We start from the raw sequence: 23,788 nt of genomic DNA, 5'->3' as shown, positions 1-23,788 counted from the left end.
GTGGCCTTTTTTTTAACTAAATAAGAGCCACTTTTCACAGCGAACAGGCGACAGTTGGAGAGCAGCCGAGCGGAGTGAAGACGGTGGAACATTTAGCAGCTAAAGAGCCACAAAAATGGCTCCGCTGGGATGAAAACTTGATAATCTGACGCCGTTTTGTTTGCCGTTCGGCTGCCAAGTCCTTCAGAATTCCTTATCGCAGCTTTATGGTCTGTTAAGACGGTTGCAGCTGAAGTTTCCTCGACTGTTTGCTGGACTCGTTCCACTGCTGCCCCACAGTTTCGCACTTAGAAGTAACAGCAGGCACTTGAGGGTTTTATGTAGCGCTACTGTAAGTACTGGAGGGCCGTAAACTGGATGGAGAAGTGGCCCCAAATCAGTCTGAGGGCCAAAAACTCAGTTTAACAGACAGAATGAATCTTATCTCTGCCAACTTTTGATTTAAAGTGAATTTCTGTTTGATCAGGTTGATTCTGGATAAAAATGACACAAACAGGCATGTAGAGACAGTAAAACGCTGCGGTAATGACTGTTTAATGTATAGATTTATCAAAAATGTCATCTCCAGTAATCATTTAAGCTGTTCTTATAACAGCTTTTATTGGTTTTCGCTATAACTAGTTGACCAGAAACTAACTCGAGAACATCTGCAGCAGCTGTTCTCAGTTTGTAGAACGTACTAGAACCTTGTAGAGATGACCAGGAACATCTGGAATGGGATAAAAGCTGCATTTTGTCAGAAGTTTTCAATCATTTCAAGATTTATGAATCATTTTAAACCTGACAATTTTCACGTTTTAGTCACGTAAAGTCATATTTTTTGTAGATTTTATGTAAATTACAGAGGTAAATTCACTAACAAGGTGTTAATCGCAATATTTTAACTTGATTTCATTTCTAACACGAGGCATGTCTTTTTTTTACTAGAATGCACTTCAGCGTTGTTTTTTTTACATTTGTTGTATAAATAACACGTTGATCTAACTATTAAAACTGCACAAAAACATCATAAAAGTAGTTTAAATTTATAATTAACATCGCTAACAATATTTTACTGCCTTGTGTGACTTTTTAATGTAATTTCCTGACAGAAAAAAACCATTGGTCAAACAAAAAGTCACTTTAAATCAAAATGTGGTGAGAAATGTGAACAGTTTGGGCTCAGCTGTAACTTATAAAAGTGTGTTTTCTTCTGTGGTGTTGAATCAGTCTAATGAGGACTGATGATAATCTTTGCTAAATGAATGTCGGTTTTCTAACTTGTCAGAGCTTTGAGGAGGTGTTTGTTTGTTGAACTGATTAATTTTCCTCGTTGAACCCTGTAGAGGTGGAACTGAGCTCAGCTGTAGTGCTTTTTTGTTCAGGCACTTCACAAATCTGGAGCGTTTCTGTTCAAACTGAGGTCGAGCTGCAGTTTAAGGCCGAACGTCTCTGAAGGATTTCACGCTGAAACGAGTGTTCGACGCTGTTCTCCTTCCCCTCCTGCTGATTCTGCGCTGCAAAAACTCCAAATCTCACCAAGTCTGTTTGTCTTATTTTTAGTCAGAATGTCTCATCCCGCTTGATTTAAGATAAATTCACTGAACAAGAGACATTTCAGCAGATGGAGGACTTGTTTTAAGACAACGCCTCTTAAATATCTGAAGTCAAACTATCTGGAAATGATCTTGTTTTAACCCTCGTGTCGTCCTGAAGGTCAAATTGAGTCGTTTTAAAGTTCAAAAATGTGAAAAAAATATTTTCACACTGAAAACTTTCACATTTTCAACATTTTTAGGAAATTTTTGAACATTTTTTGGTGGAAAAAAAAAGAAATGTTACAAAAACATTTCTTTAAGAACATTCAGAAAAAAATCAACTAAAATCCAGTGAAAGTTGCTGGATTTTGGTTGATTTTTTTTCTGAATGTTCTTAAAGAAAATATTAGAGCTTTAGATATTTTTGGATATTTTTTGAAGATTTTTATTCATTTTTTGAAAATATTTACAATTTTTAGATTTTTTTAAATAAAACTTTTCAGGGAAATTTTTAAGGAATTTTCTTCCTGAAGATTTTGCAAATTTTTTTTTTTAATAAATTTGAGGATTTTTTTTCAGAAAAGGAAACAATATTTTTGGGCGCCATAAATGAGGACAACAGGAGGGTTAAGACACCTAATCTTGACAGTCCTGGTAAAATATAGATTCAAATCAGTTTTCCCAGCTAATTTTAAGATCTCAATGTTCTAAATATCACATCTTAGTTCAAGCCATTTTTCACTTGTTCTATTGGCAGATGTTTACACTTATTTCAAGGTAAAAGATCGTTTAAAATATTATTTTTTTCTTGTTTTCAGAGGGGCATTTTTTCCAGTGTAATCTGCTTCAGAACCCGCGGGGCAGCGAATCACCGGAGCTCGCCGCGGAAAATGAGTTTACCACGATGAGCCGAGCGCTGACGGCGATCTGAACAAGCGCAAGGCGTCGTGTTGGTGTGGAGCCAGAGGACAGAGGTGTGATGGTTATTAGTAGAGTGGAGGCAGCTCAAAGAAAAACAGATGAGCTCTGCTGACGACGAGGTGGAGCGATGGACGGAAAATAAAGAATGGAGGGTATAATAATAATCATAATAAGAGACCAAATTTGATTTCATCAGTGTCCGGGGCTGCTGAGCCTGCCTGCCTGCCCTGCCTCGGTCCGGCCTCCTCTAGCTAACCCTCTACAGCTGGGTGTACTGGAGCTCCACTAAGTCGGGGCTCGTGTCTGCGGCTGGATCCTTAAAGTAGAGTGTGGCAGTGTCCTCCCCCCGCTGGCCCGTCCGCCGGGCCCTGTGCTCGGTCACCTCTTTGGGCTGCTCCTGGCGGCAGCGGTTGCCGTTCCACCAGGCCTCCAGGCCGGCCACCAGGCAGGCCAGCAGCAGGCCGGCGGCCAGGATGCAGAAGATGCCGGCGAAGCTGTGCAGCTTGAGCGAGCGTCCGTCGGGGTGAGCGCTGGCGTGGCTGCTCAGGTCGCAGCGGCCGGTCCGAGGCCACCACTTCTGCTTCATGATGTCCAGGTCGCCCTTCTCCTGCAGCTCCAGGATCCTGCACAAGAACCACAACAGGTCAGTCGCTACAAGTCTACAGGCTCATTCAGCCTTTATTCAAAACGACGTACATCTTTGTTGTTTCTACTCTCAGATTACAGCTCCAGTTCCATGATCAGACAAAAACAAGAAAACCCAAACCGAGTGCATCCAAAGATCTTCAGTTCACTGTCATAGAGGAGGAAAGAAACTGAAAATATTCACATTTAAGAAGCTGTAATGACAGAATTTAGGATTTTTCTTTAAAAAAATGGCTCCAACTGATTGGTTTACAAAGTATTGGTATTATTAGTTAATTATTGCAACTCTTAATCCAAGATAATCAGGTAAAACCAAACCTTAGTGCATCCAAAGAGCAAAGCCCCAAAGATCTTCAGTTTACTGTCATAGAGGGGGGAAACTGAAAATATTCACATTTAAGAAGCTGAAATCAGATTTTAGGGTTTTTTTCTTTAAAAATGACTCCAACTGATTGGTTACCAAAGTATTTGATCATTAATTTAACAGCTGACAAATAATTAGATTAATTACTGCAGCTCTAGTTCTGTGATAAGAAGGAAAACTCAAAGATCTTTAGTTTACCGTCAAAGAGAAGGAAAGAAACCACAAAATATTCACGTTTAAGAGGCTGCAATGAAGAATTTAGAGTTATTTCTTTTAAAAAAAAAGACTCCAAGTGATTGGTCACCAAAGCATTTTGTCATTAATTTAATAGTTGACAACTGAATTCTTGCAGCTTTAGTTTCAAGGTAAGCAGGAAAATCCAAAAAACCAAACCTCAATGCATCCAAAGTGTAAAAAAACTGAAAATATTCACATTTAAGAAGCTGTAATCACAGAATTTAGACTATTTTCTCTTAAAAAATTACTTAAAGCACAAATTGATGATCCAAATAGTAGATTTCTTTAATAAATAATTAATAGATGAATCTTTGCAGTCTGAGGCAATAAATCTGATCCCAGACGTTCCTGCAGAATAAATCTAAATGTTTAAACTTTATGTTTCAGCAATAAGAATAATTAATAAAGCAGGCTTTCGTGACTCAATAAATCCGCTTTTCATAAACTTGAATATTTTAAAATTTGGAGACCGAGTGAAGCTTAAGACTTTGGAAACCTTGTATTGTGCTTCCAGAAAGAGCCTTCCATGGGGTGTTCAATCTTTATTTAATTCAAGACCTGAACGTCATAATTTAAGAGGTCTGCACCGATTTACCTGATGTAAAGCTAACTCTAATCAAAAGCAAAGATGTATTTCTTTTTTAGGGGTTAAACTATGGAATGATCTCAGTGATCAACTTAAGTTGACGAGTTCTCTGTCAAAGTTTTAAAAAACTATAAAAGCTGAAATAATTAATGGATACAGAATGAACATTTCTCATTAAGATGATGTATTATTGATTTTTAAGTGAGGAAATGTAATTATTATTTGGACTTGTACTTTATGACAAATGTTAAGCTGTCTTGGATAATGTTCAGGGTGGGCTGGAAAAAAAGCATTTGCTTCATGCCCATCCCATTTTGGTTATGATGATGGAATTGAGAATATAATGTTGTTGTGTTGAAGTGTCTGACCAAAATAAATTCATTCATTCGGCTCTCAGACTTGTGTTTTCCTCCAGGTGATGAACTTGTTTTATCTTAGATTAGATTATCTGACTAGACTATGTTGTTTCTGCTCTCAGATTACAGCTCTAGTTCCAGGATAATCAGGTAAAACCAAGAAAACCAAACCTTCATGCACCCAAAATGTAAAACCCCAAACATCTTCAGTTCAGAGGAGGAGTCATTCTTTTTTATACAGAAAAAAACCCCATAGTAGTAGCTTCTTAAATGTGAATATTTTCAGTTTTTCCTCCTCTATGACAGTAAACTGAAGATCTTTGGGGTTTTACACTTTGGATGCACTAAGGTTTGGTTTTCTTGGTTTTGCCTTTTATGTGGAACTAGAGTTGTAATGTGAGAGTAGAAACGACACAATCAAGGATCTAGTCAGGAGAAAACAACCTGGACTAGAGAAAATAAGTCCATCACCAGGAGAGAAACACAAGATGTTGACGTTTGTCATATTTTCCAGATATTTTCAGGGACTTTCTAGTAAGCTTGGACTGTTTTTGAGTTATTTTGAACAATTCTTGACTCATCCTGGACACTTTGTAGTGATTTTGGACCAATTGTAAGTCAATTTGGACAGTTTTATGTTACTTTGGACAGGTTTCAAATAGTTTAGACTGAAAATCAAAGAAACTGGATGAATAAATAAATGCATCATGGCTCAGAAACAGTGAACAGAGGAGCAAGCAGAGATACATTCAGCATGGAGAAACATCTTTCTTCAGATGATGAACAGAGTAGAGAAGAAAAGTCTGGAAACATAGAGTTGAGGAGACGTCTGTTTGTCTTAAAGCAACATCAGAAACAACTTGACTGAATATCAGAGGATAAACATCACTGAATCAACCTGAGATCTAACAGGAAGTGGTCTTCTCTTGAAACGCTCATTACGGGTGGTGGAATCCAAGTTTTACTGGAAGGAAGACGTTTGGAGCTCCAGTCAGGAACTTTGTGATGGGAATGGTTCCTAAACATGAAGGTGAAGTGTCTTCTAAGAATAGTGGAGCTGCGATAGTCGTCATCTTTGGCACTGCTGGAATCAGTGATAGTTTAGTGATTCATCTTTTTAAAACCACAACTTGATTGATTAGTCTTTTAGTTCTGGCTCTGGAGACGAATACAGACTTTAAGATTCGATTAAACACCAGAAGGTTCTGAGATTCTGTCTGAATTAAAAAGAAAAGATGGCTGCCGTTGGTCTTAGTTGGCTTTAAAGATTAGAGTTGGAGTTTCAATGGACCAGTGTGTCCTTGCTGATGTATTTTTCTTGTGAATAGTGTTTGGACTCTATCAACATTCTAGTTTCAGTTTGTTCAGCTGTAAAAAGTTGTCTTTAAATGACTTTTTATTTATTTACTGATCTCCAGGCTTTATGTTCTTCTCCTGAAATGAATCCACCTCAGAGAGCAGGTGAAGAAAGAAACCAAAGTTCCTCCAGCCTCAGTTTTCTCTGTTTGAAATGTCATTTTAGAGGTAAAGTGTTGAAGATCAGGAAACTTTGAGATCAAACTGTGTCTTCTGGGCAGAAAGTGAAACCTTCATCTGACTGTAGAGCAGCAGCTGATGTACAAACATGAAACACTTTGGAGTTGTTTGTGGAATTTAAACCATTCAATCAAATGAAAAATGGGTTTAAAAGCTTCATCAACTGTTATTTATTCCTTCACAAGTAGATAATAGTCTCTGTTTACTTTTATAGTTGAGGATGTTTGGATTTTTCCACCAAAATTTGAGCTTTAATCAGAAATAAACATCAGTAAATGTATTCCACATTTCTGTGTTTGTGCTTGTAGTTGGACTGTACCATTCCTGCCTGGAGGGGAGTACTGATCCAATAAGACGGTTTAATTATGGATTACATCAACTCTGTTCTATATACAGCATTTTTTAAACAAATAGCATTACATTATAAACTTATCCAACGAGACCCGACTGTATTCTTCAATGTTGACATTTATTTGGTAATTTAATCATTGAATTTAAGATCCTGTCATGCATTTCAGTCTAAACAACAACAACAACACCACATAGGCCTGAGGCTCCAGGCCATCAGTATTACATCTACAAACCCTCTGAAAACAGTAGAGATGATACAGTTTTACAGTCAGATGTGACAGCAGTAGATTAATGGTACGGTCCAACCACAGAAATGGACTGTAAAGGGACAAACCAAACCTGAAGAACTGATAATTAAACTGAGATTCAACAAACATGCATGATAAATGTTTGAAACCCATTTTTCATTTGATTAGTTTTGGTGCAAGTTGGACAAAGTGTTTAAACAAATTCATGAAGCAAACATCAAAAGAATAAAAAAGTCAACATCTGGATAAAGCTGAAGGTTTTAGGAAACATCTGCAGCGGACAGAAGAAGATCAAACTGAACTTTATGGACAAAATCAGCAAAAATAAGTATTTAATATGCGGAGAGGCCTCTTATTGTTTAGTCTGAAGGTAGAAAATCTACTTCCAAGTTGTTAGGCAAAAGGAAGAACAGATTCCACTGAATATCAGCAAATTCTGGACATCAAACATCGTAATTAAAGTAAGCAGAGTCTTGGAACAGGAAAACTATACAAACTTTGGTTGATCAGTTAGCTAGACTGCAAGATTGTCTTAAGGACATTAAAACCTGGATGACTTTTAACTTCCTACTGCTAAATTCAGACAAAACTGAAGTCATTGTATTTGGCCCCAAACATCTTAGAAACTCGCTTTCAAAGCAAATAGTTACTCTGGATGGCATCACATTGGCCTCCAGTACTACTGTGAGGAATCTTGGAGTTATTTTTGACCAGGACATGTCCTTTAACTCACACATAAAGCAAGTCTGTAGGACTTCCTTTTTTCACCTGCGTAATATTGTAAAAATCAGGAACATTCTGTCTCAGAGTGATGCAGAAAAATTAGTTCATGCTTTTGTTACTTCCAGGCTTGACTATTGCAATTCCTTATTATCGGGTTGTCCAAATAGTTCTCTCAAACATCTACAGTTGATCCAAAACGCTGCTGCGAGAGTACTGACAGGAGTTAGCAAAAGAGATCATATTTCCCCTATACTTGCCTCTCTTCACTGGCTTCCTGTTAAATCCAGAATAGAATTTAAAACCCTTCTTCTGACATATAAAGCTCTTAATAACCAATCTCCATCATATCTTAAAGATCTGATAGTACCTTATTATCCTAGTAGAACTCTTCGCTCTCAAGCTGCAGGCTTACTTGTTGTTCCTAGAATTTCTAAAAGTAGAATGGGAGGCAGAGCCTTCAGTTATCAGCTCCTCTCCTGTGGAACCTGCTCCCAGTTTGGGTTCTGGAGGTAGACACTCTCTCGGTTTTTAAGACCAGGCTTAAAGCCTTCCTTTTTGACAGATCTTATAGTTAGGGATGACTGGGTGATCATGAGGGGGTCAGCTGGACTCATCCTCTTGGACGTCCCTGAGCTCTGCTGCTATAGGACCTCTCTGGATGCACCGAGTCCTTCTCTATCTACCTTTAGATTTTATATATATAAAAACATACCATTACACTAACTCTGTTTCTCCGAGTGTCCCTGGTCCCAGAGCTGGATGCTAGACCAACTGGTCTAGTCTCCATCATGTCCACTGTGGGATGCTGCTGCTGACCTTCCTCCAGCTGCTCATTTCCACCAGTCTACTCCGATATGCTCTTCTACATACCGTTTGAATTTTACTACCAGCTATATTTGTAGTAGATTTGATACCATATACAGGAGAACTCCCAGCTGCGGACTTTAAAGCAGGCATCCCGAAAGCTGGAAAGAAAGTGGTATTCCACTAATTCAGAGGAAGTGTATGTGGCTTGGAAAAATAGTCTAGTAATCTATAAAAAAGCTCTTCGTAATGCCAGGACAACTTATTATTCATCTTTAATAGATGAGAACAAGAACAACCCTAGGTTTCTCTTTAGCACTGTAGCCAGGCTGACAAAGAGTCAGAGCTCTGTTGAACCTTGTATTCCTTTAGCTTTAACCAGTAACGACTTCATGAGCTTCTTTACACAGAAAATAGTTATGATTAGAGATAAAATTAATCTGGCCCTTCCTACAAATGTCACAGATGCTTCTGAATTGGCTGTTAGACCTGATGAATCTTTAGAATTCTTCACTCCTATATGTCTCCCTGAACTAATTTCAACAGTTTCTACATCCAAACCATCAACATGTCTTTTAGATCCTATCCCAACTAGACTCTTCAAGGAGATTTTACCTTTAATTAATTCTTCAATGTTAGATCTGATTAATCTCTCTCTAGTAACAGGCTATGTACCACAGGCTTTTAAGGTTGCTGTCATCAAACCTTTGCTTAAAAAGCCCACTTTAGATCCAGATGTGTTAGCTAACTATAGACCGATATCCAACCTACCATTTCTCTCCAAAATTCTGGAAAGAACAGTTGAAAATCAATTATGTGAACACTTACAAAGGAATAATTTGTTTGAAATGTTTCAGTCAGGCTTCAGAGTGCATCATAGCACAGAAACAGCTCTAGTGAAAGTTACTAATGACCTTCTCATAGCATCAGATAATGGACTAGTCTCTATACTTGTTTTGTTAGATCTTAGTGCAGCGTTTGACACAATCGACCACAACATTTTATTACAGCGTCTAGAACATTCAATTGGCATTAAAGGGACAGCACTGGACTGGTTTAAATCCTACTTATCAGATAGGTTCCAGTTTGTGCACGTCAACAATAACTCTTCTGAGCATACTAAAGTTAATCATGGAGTTCCTCAGGGTTCTGTCTTAGGACCGATACTTTTCACATTATACATGCTTCCTTTAGGCAATATTATTAGGAAGCATTGTATTAACTTCCATTGTTATGCAGATGACACACAATTGTATTTATCTATGAAGCCAGATGAAACTGATCAGTTAGCTAGACTGCAAGATTGTCTTAAGGACATTAAAACCTGGATGACTTTTAACTTCCTACTGCTAAATTCAGACAAAACTGAAGTCATTGTATTTGGCCCCAAACATCTTAGAAACTCGCTTTCAAAGCAAATAGTTACTCTGGATGGCATCACATTGGCCTCCAGTACTACTGTGAGGAATCTTGGAGTTATTTTTGACCAGGACATGTCCTTTAACTCACACATAAAGCAAGTCTGTAGGACTTCCTTTTTTCACCTGCGTAATATTGTAAAAATCAGGAACATTCTGTCTCAGAGTGATGCAGAAAAATTAGTTCATGCTTTTGTTACTTCCAGGCTTGACTATTGCAATTCCTTATTATCGGGTTGTCCAAATAGTTCTCTCAAACATCTACAGTTGATCCAAAACGCTGCTGCGAGAGTACTGACAGGAGTTAGCAAAAGAGATCATATTTCCCCTATACTTGCCTCTCTTCACTGGCTTCCTGTTAAATCCAGAATAGAATTTAAAACCCTTCTTCTGACATATAAAGCTCTTAATAACCAATCTCCATCATATCTTAAAGATCTGATAGTACCTTATTATCCTAGTAGAACTCTTCGCTCTCAAGCTGCAGGCTTACTTGTTGTTCCTAGAATTTCTAAAAGTAGAATGGGAGGCAGAGCCTTCAGTTATCAGGCGCCTCTCCTGTGGAACCTGCTCCCAGTTTGGGTTCTGGAGGCAGACACCCTCTCTATTTTTAAGACCAGGCTTAAAACGTTCCTTTTTGACAAATCTTATAGTTGGGGCTGACTGGGTGACCCACAGGGGTTCGGCTTGTGTCTTCATTGCACAGCTGACTCCTTCTTGGACGTCCCTTCGTTCTGCCTCTAGTCATGCTGCTATAGGCCTATAGGCTGCTGGGGGACTTTTCTTGACGCACTGAGCCCTTCTCTATCTACCTTTACATTTAATATGTATACCGTTATTGCAGTACATTCACTCTGTTTCCCCCTGTGCTATTTCTCCGAGTGTCCCTGGTCCCAGAGCTGGATGCTTCAGATCTGTGGTTGATGTTCCACCAGCTGGTCCAGTCTCCACCATGTCCACTGTGGGATGCTGTTGCTGACCTTCCTCCAGCCCTCTGCTTCCAACTCCCTTTTTCCACCAGTCAACTCTGCATCACCTTCACTATACTGTTATGCTAACTTACATACTGTTTGAATTTTACTGCTAGCTATATATGGAGTATGTTTAATGTCAGAGCCGTACATCATAAGAGTAAATTATGAGTCAGTTTTCAATGTTAGCTTATACTTTGTCTGTGTCACATATCCTGTCATGCATGTATCCAAATGTGTGTTGTGTTTTCCTTGCTTTCCCACCCCTCCCTCTTCTCCCATCCCTCCCCCTTGCCCTCTTCTGTCCTTCTCAACCCGCCCGGCCAGCAGGCAGATGGGTCCCCCCTATATAGAGCCGGGTTCTGCTCGAGGTTTCTTCCCTGTTAAAAGGGTGTTTTCCTGCCACTGTCGCCTTTGGGCTTGCTCTGGGGGTCAGGCATTTGGGTTCTGTAAAGCGTCTTGAGACGAGTTGACTGTAATTGACGCTATATAAATTGAATTGAATTGAATTATCTGTACTTTCTGCGTTCTTTCCAGTTAGAAACCGTAAAATGTACGTCAAGTCTGAGAGTGTTTGTTGATGCTAATTGGAGTTTGCCGTTACCAGCTGCTGATTGGTTAACCCAGCCGATCAACTGGCATCCTGGTTTAGGGTTGGACAGACACTTTGTTTACCGGTGTCATAGTGTGAAAGATAATCAAACATATTTGGGTTTGGTTCGAGTATCTTCATGTCCTGACCGAGTAATCACATTGGAATCAATCTGGACTTTGAGAATGTATCCCAATACGGCAGGTCCTCGGTTTACGACGTCCTCGTGGTTACATCGCGTCTCCCTTAAATTTATTAAGAAAGTCTTGTTCCATCATTCCGATGTACGGCGTTTGCAACGTTCAAACAAATTTCACGTGAAAACTAGCTGGTGAGTGGAGCAGACGAATACGTCATCACGCGGTGCTGTACGTTGTTTGCATTCGCCGGTTGTACGCCACATGGGATTGTGCTGCATTCACTTTCTTTTGTTTGTGGTGTTTTATGGAAACTTTTTGCCCTTCATCATGGCTCCCAAGCGTAACTCAGACTCTTCTGATGGCAGTGCTTTGAAGAGAAGTAAAATTAGATAGAATAACTTCGGAAAAGGGAGAAACAGCGACGAACCACCGTGCTAGCGTAGGTGAGTGACATGAGTACTATGTTAGTTCTGACTTATGGTGAAAATCGCTTTACGTCGCGTTGTAGGAACGGAATTCCAACGTAAGTTGAGACCCCTCGGTATTATAAGTGAGGACTTATTAAGCAATATTTGTACAAATTGGTAAATTTACATCATTATTTAGACGACTGTTGATAGATGTTGCCGTGCAGATTAAGGAAATTATCCAAATTTAAACACATTTCTGAGAGCAAATGTAATCAAAGGACCAGGCTGATATTACTGAGTTAAAATACGCCTTATCGACATCCTTATTGGGTATTTATTTAGTTCTACGGATCAGTTTGGTTGGTGTTTTGGCCCGTGTCCTCCCTGAAGGTAAAGCTGAACTTCTGTAAAGGGTGTATATAAATGTCTCAACCCATATCAGAACAATAATCAACAGCAGACATCAAAATCCGCCTTCAGGAATTGTAAGTTGAAGCATCTACAGCGGCTTTTACTGGATCTGGAGCCAAACATGCCTGTAAACTATCCTGAACTTGATGAAGGCCTTAAAGCAGTCAGTCAGCACCAGCGAGGCTCTTTAATGTGCCCAGCATGTGCAGCTCCGTCAGCATCACTCAGCTCAGCGTCTGTTTCCCGCGGCTCTCATCGTCGTCGTCGTCGTGGTGACTTATGGAGTTAATTAAGCGACTCTGCCAGGACCGGCCAATCTGCTTTTAGCTCCAGTAAAATCACAGCCCAATTTGCTATATTTAATCTGCTCGGCTCAGCGTGAACGTGTTGAAGGTCAGCGCGCCGCTCCACAACCGCCCCCTCAAACGCCCCGGGGACACAACGGTTCCACCACAAATGAGCAGCAGAAGCAACAAAGTCTGTCGAGGTTATTAATGGCGGGATTATCAAACGGAGGTAATGCACCGGTTATGGAAGCGCGTTAAAATGATGGTATAAAATGTGCAGATAATGATTCTCCAGCTGAACAACAGCTCTGCACTCAGTGTAACACTCGGCCACATTAAACGCCGTCGGACTCCTGCTGGACCGGACCGAGCCCACAGCAGAAACTTCATTAATAAGGATGGTTTTGTCTCCATTCAGAGCCACAAATTAATCTCTAAATAACCACAGGAGCGCTTAATTAAAGAGGAGGAGCAGAAGAAAAACCCAAAGTTTATTTTCAGATCAGCGGCGGAGGTTCCAGAAGCTACTTCAAGCTTTAAAGATCAATAACTGTAAACAGGAAGTGGACAAAATAATGAAAACGCCTCATTTAAAGCAGAAGTCAGTCAGAACTGTACATGTAAGGCTTCACTTTATGTCCTGAAATTAAATTTTAGAGGCTGGAAGTTTATTTAAAAAGTTGTTGATTACCTCTCAGCCCACCGTCAGGTTTGTTCATAAAAAAATTTAAAAAAAAAAAATCAACGAAATGAGACCATTTATCAACCAGAAACTAAAAACTGAAGGAATCAGCAGATTTTCCGGCCGTTCGGTCGAGAAAATGAACCAAATCTGAACTTAAAAATGGGATATTTAATCAAAATCACTTTATTCTGTATTTAACAGCCACCATGCTGCTGTTTTGGACTTTTCAGGTCAACAGCCTTTCAAATCAAGAAGATATTAGACAAATTAGTTGTATTTTATAGGAGTTTTTGCAGTTATGTATTCAAGCTTCAGTCTTTACCTTGGATGTCCTGTCGTTAAATTGACGATAATTGGAGGTAAACTGAGACTTTAGTTCTTCAAAGCTGCAAATTTGTGAAATAATTTGACTGAAAGTTTGGTTCATCCACTGCAATGAAAACAATCCAAACGCTGAACAAAAATGTAGAAAATGTGATGCTTTTGCCAATTTCAACTTGTTATTGTTCCTAAGAGTTGTGTGTCACCGTACTGCACGTATCTGGACACAAACGAGGATGACATTTGTTTTTAAAAGTTTCTATCGTGTTAAAGATCTGTAGAAAGAAGCCTTTTACCTACAAATATGAGGGTTTAATTCAATTTCAGGCCTTAAATGCTGTTTTTCTGAAGCATTTTAAACAAATACTTCTGCTTTTAGACTTGTAAAACACCAATTACGATCGTTGTGAGGTATTTAAATGTCTGTATTTAACTAACTGCTGCATTATATTAATACTTAAGGCTTCAAATGACACGTCCTGCAGTTAAATTAACGATAATTGGAGGTAAACTGAGCCTTTTGTTCATCAAAGCTGCATTTTTAAAAATATTTTTGACTGAATCAGTCGTGCAGACAGCAGCTGATTAACCCATTTAAGCTGGGAACGCATTACCGTTGAAGCATGCTTCAGTGTGCAGCAGCGGCCAGAAAAGTTCAATACAAAGTTACGAGGCAGTGCAGCAACACGATCTGTACCCGGAAACAGGATCAGTTATGCATATGCGCGAGTTTGATGCATTTCACTGGCCAAGAAACAGCTGATTAGTGCAAAGAAGGAAAAAAAAAACAGACCTATACACTTTCCCGGCGTCAATGGTAGAACTGCGCTACAGCGGTAATGCGTTCCCGGCTTAAATGGGTTAAAGCAGCTGCGAGGTTTTACCTCCATTTTCTGCTGTATTTACTGTTTCTAGATGCAGACTCAACCTCAGATTCTCCGTTCGTCAGCCGGAGCTTCGACTCTCGCCTCGTTTAAAGAGTCTTTCTGCTGTAAAGTAACGTTAAACTGTGGGGGAGAATCTCTTCCTGCTGTTTATCTCAGTTTAAACCCTCAACATTCCGTTTTACTGCTCGTTAATGACGAAACTTTCAAATTCGACAAGCAAATAAATCCAGTCTTTAAACACTGTTTAGTCTGTAGAAGCTCCACACATTTTACATGATTCTGGTTTAAATCCTCTGCAGGTTTTTAATGGTTTTCATGTGAGCGTCTCTTCACAGCTTCACTGATTCCTCAAGTCTGAAAGCCGTGAAGAAAACAGGAAGTGGTGAGTTTCAATTCTTCTGTTCTGTTCTTCTTCTTTTGCAGCTGTTTTTCCAACACCTGGCTGATTTACTGTGTCAAAATTCCTGCAATATCCGCCTAAAGCACCTGATTTAACCACAGAGTTCCTGTTGAGTCTAGAAGTTTGGTCTTCACCAACCTGTTAAAAGAACATTTAATTTAAATTCTGCTAATTGGTTCCTAAATGGATTGAACTCACTCTAGTAGTTGTCTTAATTAATCATGAATCTAACACTATTCTCAGTTAAGTTGTTTAATTAGCATTCAAACAAAACAGACTGATTTTTCTCATAATAACCATATTTATTTAGGAAATACTGTTAAAAAACCAACATTTTAAAGGACAGACTGGACTTTACTGTCATTGTAGTGAAGTTTTTAAAGAAAATGTGAAACTACAAACCAGAACAGACTCTTTATTTCTCTTGTGATTAAAACCAAACTAAAAGTCCCACAGTGGAAACTAAATCTAGTTTAAACTGTCTATTATACCATTAGATTATTATTTGAATCAAGCTTTAACACCAACTACCTGCAGCTCAAAGAATCACTAAGAATCTGATAAATTCAACCCTAAAAATGAAAGTCTCGCAGCTACGAGAATCAACCCATGACTAAAGATGAACCATCATTTTGGTCATTTGTTGGACAAATTTTCTGTCACTTTCGACACATTTTAAGTTTCTTTGAACAGGTTTTGAGTCATTTTTACGTCATTGTGGACAGTTTTTAGGTAATATTAGACAGGTTAGATGTTATTCTGGTCAGATTTTAAGTCATTTTGAATCTTTTTAAAATCATTTTGGTTAAATAGTATGTAATGTCGGACAGTTTTTAAGTAATTTTAAACATCTTATGTGTCACTTTTGTTTGTATCAAACCAGTGACAAATTTGAAGTAATTGTGGACGTATTTTAAGAAACTTGGGAGAGTGTTTAGGTACTTTCCCACAGAATACTAGCCTAGCCGCGCTAGACAACCCACGGCAACGAATTTAATTCTCTGCCAGGGTGGGTCTAGTTACCCTCCATAAGGCTCGAGGCTGGATTCTCCTAAAACTGGCCGGACCAATCACCATGAAGTGTAGAGTCAGAAGGCGGGCGTAACGAAGTGACGACAGAGGCGTGACGATTCTGACAGAAACAACTGGCGCACAATAAACAGTTATCTTTCGACTCGGCTTTGGCCACAGCCCTTAAAGATTTGAAGCTAAAATTCAACTTGAAAGATAAACAAAGGACGGCACTGAAGTGTTTCATTGAGAAGAAAGACGTATTTGGACTTATGCCGACGGGATATGGTAAATCCTTAATATACCAGTTGGCTCCGCTGGTTGGGAAGCTAATGGGACTTAGCCACAATCCGCCGGTGCTCTCGGAACTCCGTCAGCCTATTTGTTGCGCTGATTGGTTGTATACCTACCCAATTGCTGCAGAGGGATTTGATAGACAACCTTTTAGCCCGCCTCCCTCCCTGTCGAGCTTCCCAAGACCCTTGTGCCTTCAGAAACATGGGTGTAGCATGGCTAGGCTAACAAAATACATTATTCTGGTCACATTTTATGTCACTCTGGACAAGTTTTAAGTCTCTTGGAACAGGTTTGATGCCATTTAGGACAGTTTTTAAGGCTTTTTTAATCACGTTGGAGTAATTGTGGACAAGTTTTAAGTCTTAAGGATGTAACTCCAACTACCTGCAGCTCAAAGAATGACTAAATCAGATAAATTCAACTCTAAAAACAAAAAAGTCTCGCAGCTAAAAGAATCAACACCATGACTGAAGATGAAATATAAAAAAAACACCAGTAATAAGTAAACTTGTAGCTTTGTTTTGCTCATTAACATTTCATTTTTCCTAAAATAAGCTTGTTTGTTCCAACAAAAGGCCAGAAAGAGTTCTGATGTGTATTTTGTGTTTATTTTTCTACTGATTTTTCTGAAATATTTGGATTATCCCATTCAGTTGTGACCAACAGTTGAGTTTCCAGCCAGAAAAATGACCAAACTGAGGCAATAATTCAACAGTTTGACATGTTAACAGGAAAACTGAAACACCGAACCGTTCCTTGATCAGTTTGCCGTTCCAGCTGCTTCTGATTTAACATCTTTGTGTTTTTACATAAAGTTAAAAGACTCAATTGTTCGTGTGCTGCTTCGGTTTATTTTCAGCTAAAACTTTAATTCCACTTTGAACCGGAAGCTTCATCATCAACTGTTTTCTGGAGTCGATCGATTCCAGGCGGCTGAGAAAGTTTTCTGAGGATCTCATGATGTAATAATCTTTATTTTTAACTCGCTCTGGGATCAATTTGAGGTTTCTTCACTCTGCTGCTTGCTGGTTTCATCTCTGTTGACTTTCCTAAAAAAGTAAACATGAAATAATAAAAATATTTCCTTCCGGTAATTAGCTCCGTCCTCCTGTCTCCATGAATAATCCCGTTTTACTTAACGAAGCTCGTTTCATGTGAGCTTAATGGACTTTACTGACGGTCGGAGCGCCTCGTTAACGCTCGTTTAAAGGTTGCACGTGGATTTACAGGATAACCGACTCTTAACGGATCACAAACCTCCAGCCTTTGTCTTTGATCGGACCTCGTTTCATCACGTAGAAATAAATCCTGACGAGTGTCGACGTTTTCTGATGGAAACAGAATCAGATCTAATAAAAGCAGCAGCAGAATGAACTCGTCCTTCAGAGACTTTTTAATTCACTTTAGACAAGTTTGATGACAATTTGGACAGTTTTAAGTAATTTTAGACATCTTATGTGTCGGTGACAAATTTGAAGTACCGTATTTTTGACACTATAAGGCGCACCTAAAAGCCTTCAATGTTCTCAAAAGCCGACAGTACGCCTTACAATCCGATGCCCCATATATATGGATCAGTATTGATTAACCATGGCTACCGTAGTCAGGGGGGTGTCGCAAGGCATCCAGTGTGCCGGAATCCCTGGTTTAAAGACGCTTTTGTTATGACAACGAGGCTCTAATGTGCACATTACAGGAGGGAAACACGCCAAACACCAGCCATTATCAGGGATTTCATATGTTAAACATGAAGAACACGCCTCCTCCCGACACGCCTGTCCATGACTCAGCGTAATAAACAATCCACCGTCAGTCTTTTCTTCTCATTCATGATCTCATGGGATGCTAAGTGCTAACGTTAGCTCACAGGCTGGCCCAGGCTTCTTCTCTTGTTTATTGTTAGAGCAATACAGCGCCCCCCAAAGGTCTGGCATGTGAACTGATCTCTGGAAACGGCAGAAACGGCTTCGTCTTGTCGCTTCTATTCTATGCGTCTTATAATGCGGCGCGCCATATCTATGAAAACTGTTTTCAAATAGGCCATTCTTTGAAGGTGCGCCTTATACTCCAATGCGCCATATAGTGCAGAAAATACGGTAGTTGTGGACGCATTTTAAAACACTTTGAACACAGTTTGCATCATTGTGGACAATTTTTCTGTAATTTTGGACAGGATATAAGTCATTTGGACAGTTTTTAAGTCATTTGTGAAAGTATTATGTGTCAGTTGGTTTTTTTTCAAACCAATGACAAATTTGAAGTAATTCTAGACGCATTTAAGTCACTTTGAACGTAATTTGCATCATTGTGGTCATTAGTTGGACAAATTTTAAGCCACTTTAGACAGTATTGATGACAGTTTTTACGTAACAGGTTAAGTCTTTCTGGATCTGTTCTTGTTATTTTGGCAATATGTTATGTAATTTTGGACAGGTTATAATTCATTGTGGTCACATTTTAAGTCCTTTCAGATTAGTTTGAAGTCTCTTTGGATATGCTTTAAGTCATCTTTTGTTTCAAAGGTTTGGTTAATTTTCTCAACTTAACTCACATAATTAGTTCAATGGCGGTCAAAAAGTTAATTGTTTCAGTTCTTACAGTTTCTGGCTGATAAATGGTGTCATTATGGTGACTTTCTTTAAGACATGTCTTTTGTTCTCATCGGCACATATTTGGATTCTAAGGGTTGAAGATTCTCAATGCAAAGATTTGAGGTTGAACAAACTTGTTAAACTGCGTATTTAGTCTTTTTGCTTTCAGTATGTTCTGTTGTAAGAAGTTTGCAGGATGTTTTTCTGACAAACAGTCGGTTCACGTCGTTAAATTGGAACTAAAGTGTTGTGGAGGAGCTCAGAATTTGTAGACTTAAAGCAAGATGGACGCACGTGTTTTGACACAATGCATCCTAAATATCTGGTGAAGTCAATCTTGATCTTATCTTGTTTTGAGTTGAATGTTACAAGAAAATGCTAAATAAATTTAACCCGTTTTAAAGTTTGAAAATGTGGGGAAAAATATATATTTTCACAGTGAAACTTCTGATGTCCACATTTTCGGGAAATTTTTGAACATTTTGGTGGAAAAAAAGATGCAAAATTCGCTGGATTTTGGTTTATTTTTTGTGAATGTTCTAAAGGAAAATATAAGTTTTACTGATATATATACCTTAGATATTTTTAGGATTTTTTTTGAAGAATTTTACTCATTTTTTTGAAAATACAAGAATTTTCTTGCCAAATTTGGGGGATTTTTTTTTAAAATAAAACTTTTAAGTTAAACTTCTAAGGAATTATTGGAATTTTCTTCCTGAAGGTTTTGCAAATTTTCAGAAATTTGGAGAATTTTTTGCAGATTTTTTGGATTTTTTTCAGACAAACAAAATTTTTTAGTGCCCCTAAATGAAGACAACAGGATGATTAATACGTCAAATTGGGAGGCTATATGAAAGCAAAAATCTATTTTTTAGTGAAAAACTACTTCTTCTTTTTTTAGCACACCTAAGCTTGACAATCCTGGTAAAATAGAGCTTAAAATAAGTTTTACCAGCTAATTTTAAGATCTCAATATTCAAATATATAATACTTTTTTCACCTGTTCTATTGGCTAATTTTTTCACTTATTTCAAGGTAAAAAGTTCCTTGAAACTGAAAGTGCCCCCCCAGGGGTTTAAATCTTGTCTGAAGATGGAGCTCTGAATGCACTTTTTCTTTTGCTGTCAGATTGCAGATAATTGGGACGTCATAACATTAAACTTATGTGCAACACGTCAAGGAAATCATTGAGTTAAGTGGGGTTTTTTTTTTCCAGAATTGTTTTGCTAGCAAACAGTTGGTTCATGTGGCTAAACTTGCTGAGAGCTTCCTGCAGGTGACCCATCATGGTCTTCTCCAGGTGGATGTGGAGGTCTCTGAGCGACTTACTTCTGGGAGAACAGGTCTCTGTAGGGGCTGCCGTGCTGCATGGCGATGCCGTATCCTTTGCTGCTCATGCTGTTTCCTGACACGGTGATGGTGCAGTCGTCGTCCGTCAGAGCGGCGTATTCCAGAACCGCCATGTCCCACAGGAAGGCGAACGGACTCTTCTTGGCCTGCAGACACAGCGGAGGGAACACACCATGACATCCACAGTTTATCGTGCTTCAGCAAAAACACGCTTCAACGCTCGGTTTACAGACTTTAGTTCTGATTAAATGCCTACTGACATCAAGACCACACGTTTTTAAACCTGAAAACAACTGATCTTCAAACCGTTTTGATCGACTTGCTGTTATACCATGTTGTCTCTTTCTATTCTTTCTGTCTTCATTTAGTCAGTAAATCTTTTACTGTATTAAATTCTAATTATTCACCTTCACATCTCTGGTCTGTTTTCTGTGTTTGGCTTTCTTTGGTCCAGTATTTCAGAAATAAATATACGATGACATACTACACTATGACTTTGTCCGACAAACTAAACTATGACATTTTGGTGAAATTTTGAACGATATACTAAACTATCACGTTTTAATATGTCGTCCGAAACGACACTAAAACGTCATAGTTCAGTATGTCATCCGAAATATGACAAAAACATCATAGTTTAGTTTGTGTTAGGATCTTGCTCTGGCCCCTGCCTTTTTTCCTCCTTTCTTGGTTCCTGATCTGTTTCGGTTTTGTCCTGTCTTTCAGGTCTGTCACCTCTCCCTCATGTGTCTCTCTTCCTGCTCTACCTGCACACTGCCTGCTGATTACCCCCAATGACTGTCAGCTGCAGCAATCAGTGAACTCAGCTCACCTGTCCACAAACTCTCCTCACTATTTAAACCCCGCTCAGTCACTCAGGCTGAATCCCAAACCGCCCCTACACACTCCCCCTCCACTACCGAGTGTCACTCCAAAAGAAGTCACACTCGCAGCTGTGGAGGGCACTTTAATTGAAGGGGGAGGGTATAAATACGATCGTCAGGAATGGGACGCCCTGTCGCCTCACCGGAAAAACGGAAGACGTCATCGCCATGGTAACACAAAGATGCCTACTGTGCATGGCTGTAGCGCTGTGGCACAGGTTGCAACTAACAAGGATCGCTGCTGCTTCCAGAAGACGAAAGCATCCCACTTTTTTCACTCACATGTTTTCCAATCCTATTATCTGGCATTTCAAATCCAACAAATGAATGAATGAATGAATTCTGTCAGTTGTGTTCAAATTTTAAGGTGTCAGGGGGTGCACAATTAAATCAAACATCAGTAGAGAAGAAGATTTGTTTCTTTTGTTTTATCTTTTTACACCACTCTTTATGTGATGTTCTGTCAGTGTGAAAAAGGCGTGGGAGAAATAAAGGACCCACGTGGAACTCACATCAATATGTTGTTTCCTCCTCCATGTCGACGTTGCACTTCCTGAAAAAGTTGTCCAGAGTGAGCATCGATGCAGACTCGCTATTTAAGGGCTGAACAGTCCACTCCCCCTCCGCACTACGCGGTTTGGGACGGCCCTTAATATGGAGGACCCTCCACGGGAACGCGCAAATGGAGGGGTAGTGTGTAGGGATAGTGTGTAGGGGGCGGTTTGGGATTCAGCCTCAGTCTCTGCTGGATCATTGATTCACACCCCTTCAGGAACTCTGCTCACTTTTTGGACTTTGTTCCCCCCCTGTCTCCTGGATTTCCCCTTTTAGGACTCTCCTCCTCTGTACCCGGATTCACTGAGCTTGCTTCCCTGTCCCTTCCGTCCAGTTTCTCCCTTGGTTTGTGAGTACTTCGTTGTTTAGTGTAGTGTTGGTGTTGGGTTTTTTTCTTTTGGACTTTGACTGCGGGATTTGACAGTTGTTTGGTTTTGCATATGCTATATTTAGCGAGATTTGATTTTCCGCTCAACTCAGGTTCCTGTTGTATTGTCTGAAGTTTTATTACTTTAAAATAAAGTTCTTGCTAATGTTCCTCCAGTCTCTCTGTATCTGTGTCTGTGCCTGGAATTTTCTAACCACTCCGTAACAGTATGTCGTCCAAAACGGTAATAAAACGTCGTAGTTTAGTATGTCGTCAAACGGTAATAAAACGTCGTAGTTTAGTAAGTCGTCAAACGGTAATAAAACGTCGTAGTTTAGTAAGTCGTCCAAAACGGTAATAAAACGTCGTAGTTTAGTATGTCGTCAAACGGTAATAAAACGTCGTAGTTTAGTAAGTCGTCAAACGGTAATAAAACGTCGTAGTTTAGTATGTCGTCCAAAACGGTAATAAAACGTCGTAGTTTAGTATGTCGTCAAACGGTAATAAAACGTCGTAGTTTAGTAAGTCGTCAAACGGTAATAAAACGTCGTAGTTTAGTAAGTCGTCAAACGGTAATAAAACGTCGTAGTTTAGTAAGTCGTCAAACGGTAATAAAACGTCGTAGTTTAGTAAGTCGTCAAACGGTAATAAAACGTCGTAGTTTAGTAAGTCGTCAAACGGTAATAAAACGTCGTAGTTTAGTATGTCGTCAAACGGTAATAAAACGTCATAGTTTAGTAAGTCGTCCAAAATGACACAAAAACGTCTTAATTTAGTATGTCGTCCAAAATATGACAGAACTTCTTAGTTTAATTATGTCGTCCGAAATGGAACAAAAACATCATAGTTTAGTATGTCGTCTGAAATGACACAAAAATGTATGTCGTACAAAATGACATAAAAATGTCGTAGTTTAGTATGTCATCTGAAATATGAGAAAAACGTTATGGTTTATTCTGTCGTCCAAAATGACAGAATAACGTAATACTTTAGTATGTCGTCCGAAATGGCTCAGAAACGTCATAGTATGTCGCTTCATTAGATAGGTGCAGTGTAAAGAGATTGGCAGAAGAACACATGAATCAAATGGCGGTGTGAGCGGGACTTGAACCTGGGTAACTGCGTCAGGGACTAGCCCTTATATATGGTTCACCCACTTAACCTGTTGAGCTATACAGGTGCCTCATCATATGGTATGTTTTTGCCACATGTTGAAAAATGAAAAAAAAAAGTCAAACTAGTACACTAAAATAATGATATCATAGTTTATTATGTTGTCCAAAATGACACAAAAACGTCATAGTTTAGTATGTCGCTTCATTTGATAGGTGCAGTGGAAAGACATTGGTAGGAGAAGACATGCATCAAATAGTCGTGCAAGTGGGAATTGAACCCGGGTAACTGTGTCAGGGACCAGCCGTTATACATGGTTCACCCGCTTAAACCTGTTGAGCTATACAGGCGCCCCATCATATGGTATGTTTTTGCCACATGTTGAAAAAATGAAAAATTTTTTCGACATAGTATACTACGGTGATTTTTTTGGACAAAATTCATGATAAATTATTTTTCAAAGAAAACTGCTCTATAGTGTTTTTCATGGCCTATTTACATTATTTCATCATGTATGTCGTCTGAAACGACAATAAAACATCATAACTTAGTATGTCGTCCGAAATGGAACAAAAACGTCATAGTTTAGTATGTCGCTTCATTTGATAGGTGCAGTGTAAAGAGATTAGCAGGAGAAGACATGCATCAAATGGCCGTGCGAGCGGGAACCAGCCATTATACATGGTTTGCCCACTTAAGCTGTTGAGCTATACAGGCGCCTCATCATATGGTATGTTTTTTTGACATGTTGAAAAATTGGCATTTTTTTTTTTGACATACTATACTATGGCGGTTTTTTTTGGACAAAAT

The 23,788-nt window shown here is 39.1% G+C and overlaps 1 protein-coding gene across 1 annotated transcript in view; it reads right to left on the bottom strand.

The window, feature by feature from the left end:
- Positions 1 to 23,788, bottom strand: part of grid1b (glutamate receptor, ionotropic, delta 1b) — a 739,432-nt gene that overhangs the window by 14,523 nt on the left and 701,121 nt on the right. The window contains 2 exon segments of the mRNA XM_051939963.1: positions 2,821 to 3,061; positions 20,039 to 20,205. Coding sequence (XP_051795923.1) covers positions 2,821 to 3,061; positions 20,039 to 20,205 — 408 coding nt within the window.

This window comes from Acanthochromis polyacanthus, chromosome 19, assembly GCF_021347895.1.
Source record: "Acanthochromis polyacanthus isolate Apoly-LR-REF ecotype Palm Island chromosome 19, KAUST_Apoly_ChrSc, whole genome shotgun sequence".
In the NCBI taxonomy this organism is placed as follows: Eukaryota; Metazoa; Chordata; class Actinopteri; family Pomacentridae; genus Acanthochromis; species Acanthochromis polyacanthus.
This window is presented reverse-complemented; position numbering and strand designations above follow the sequence as displayed.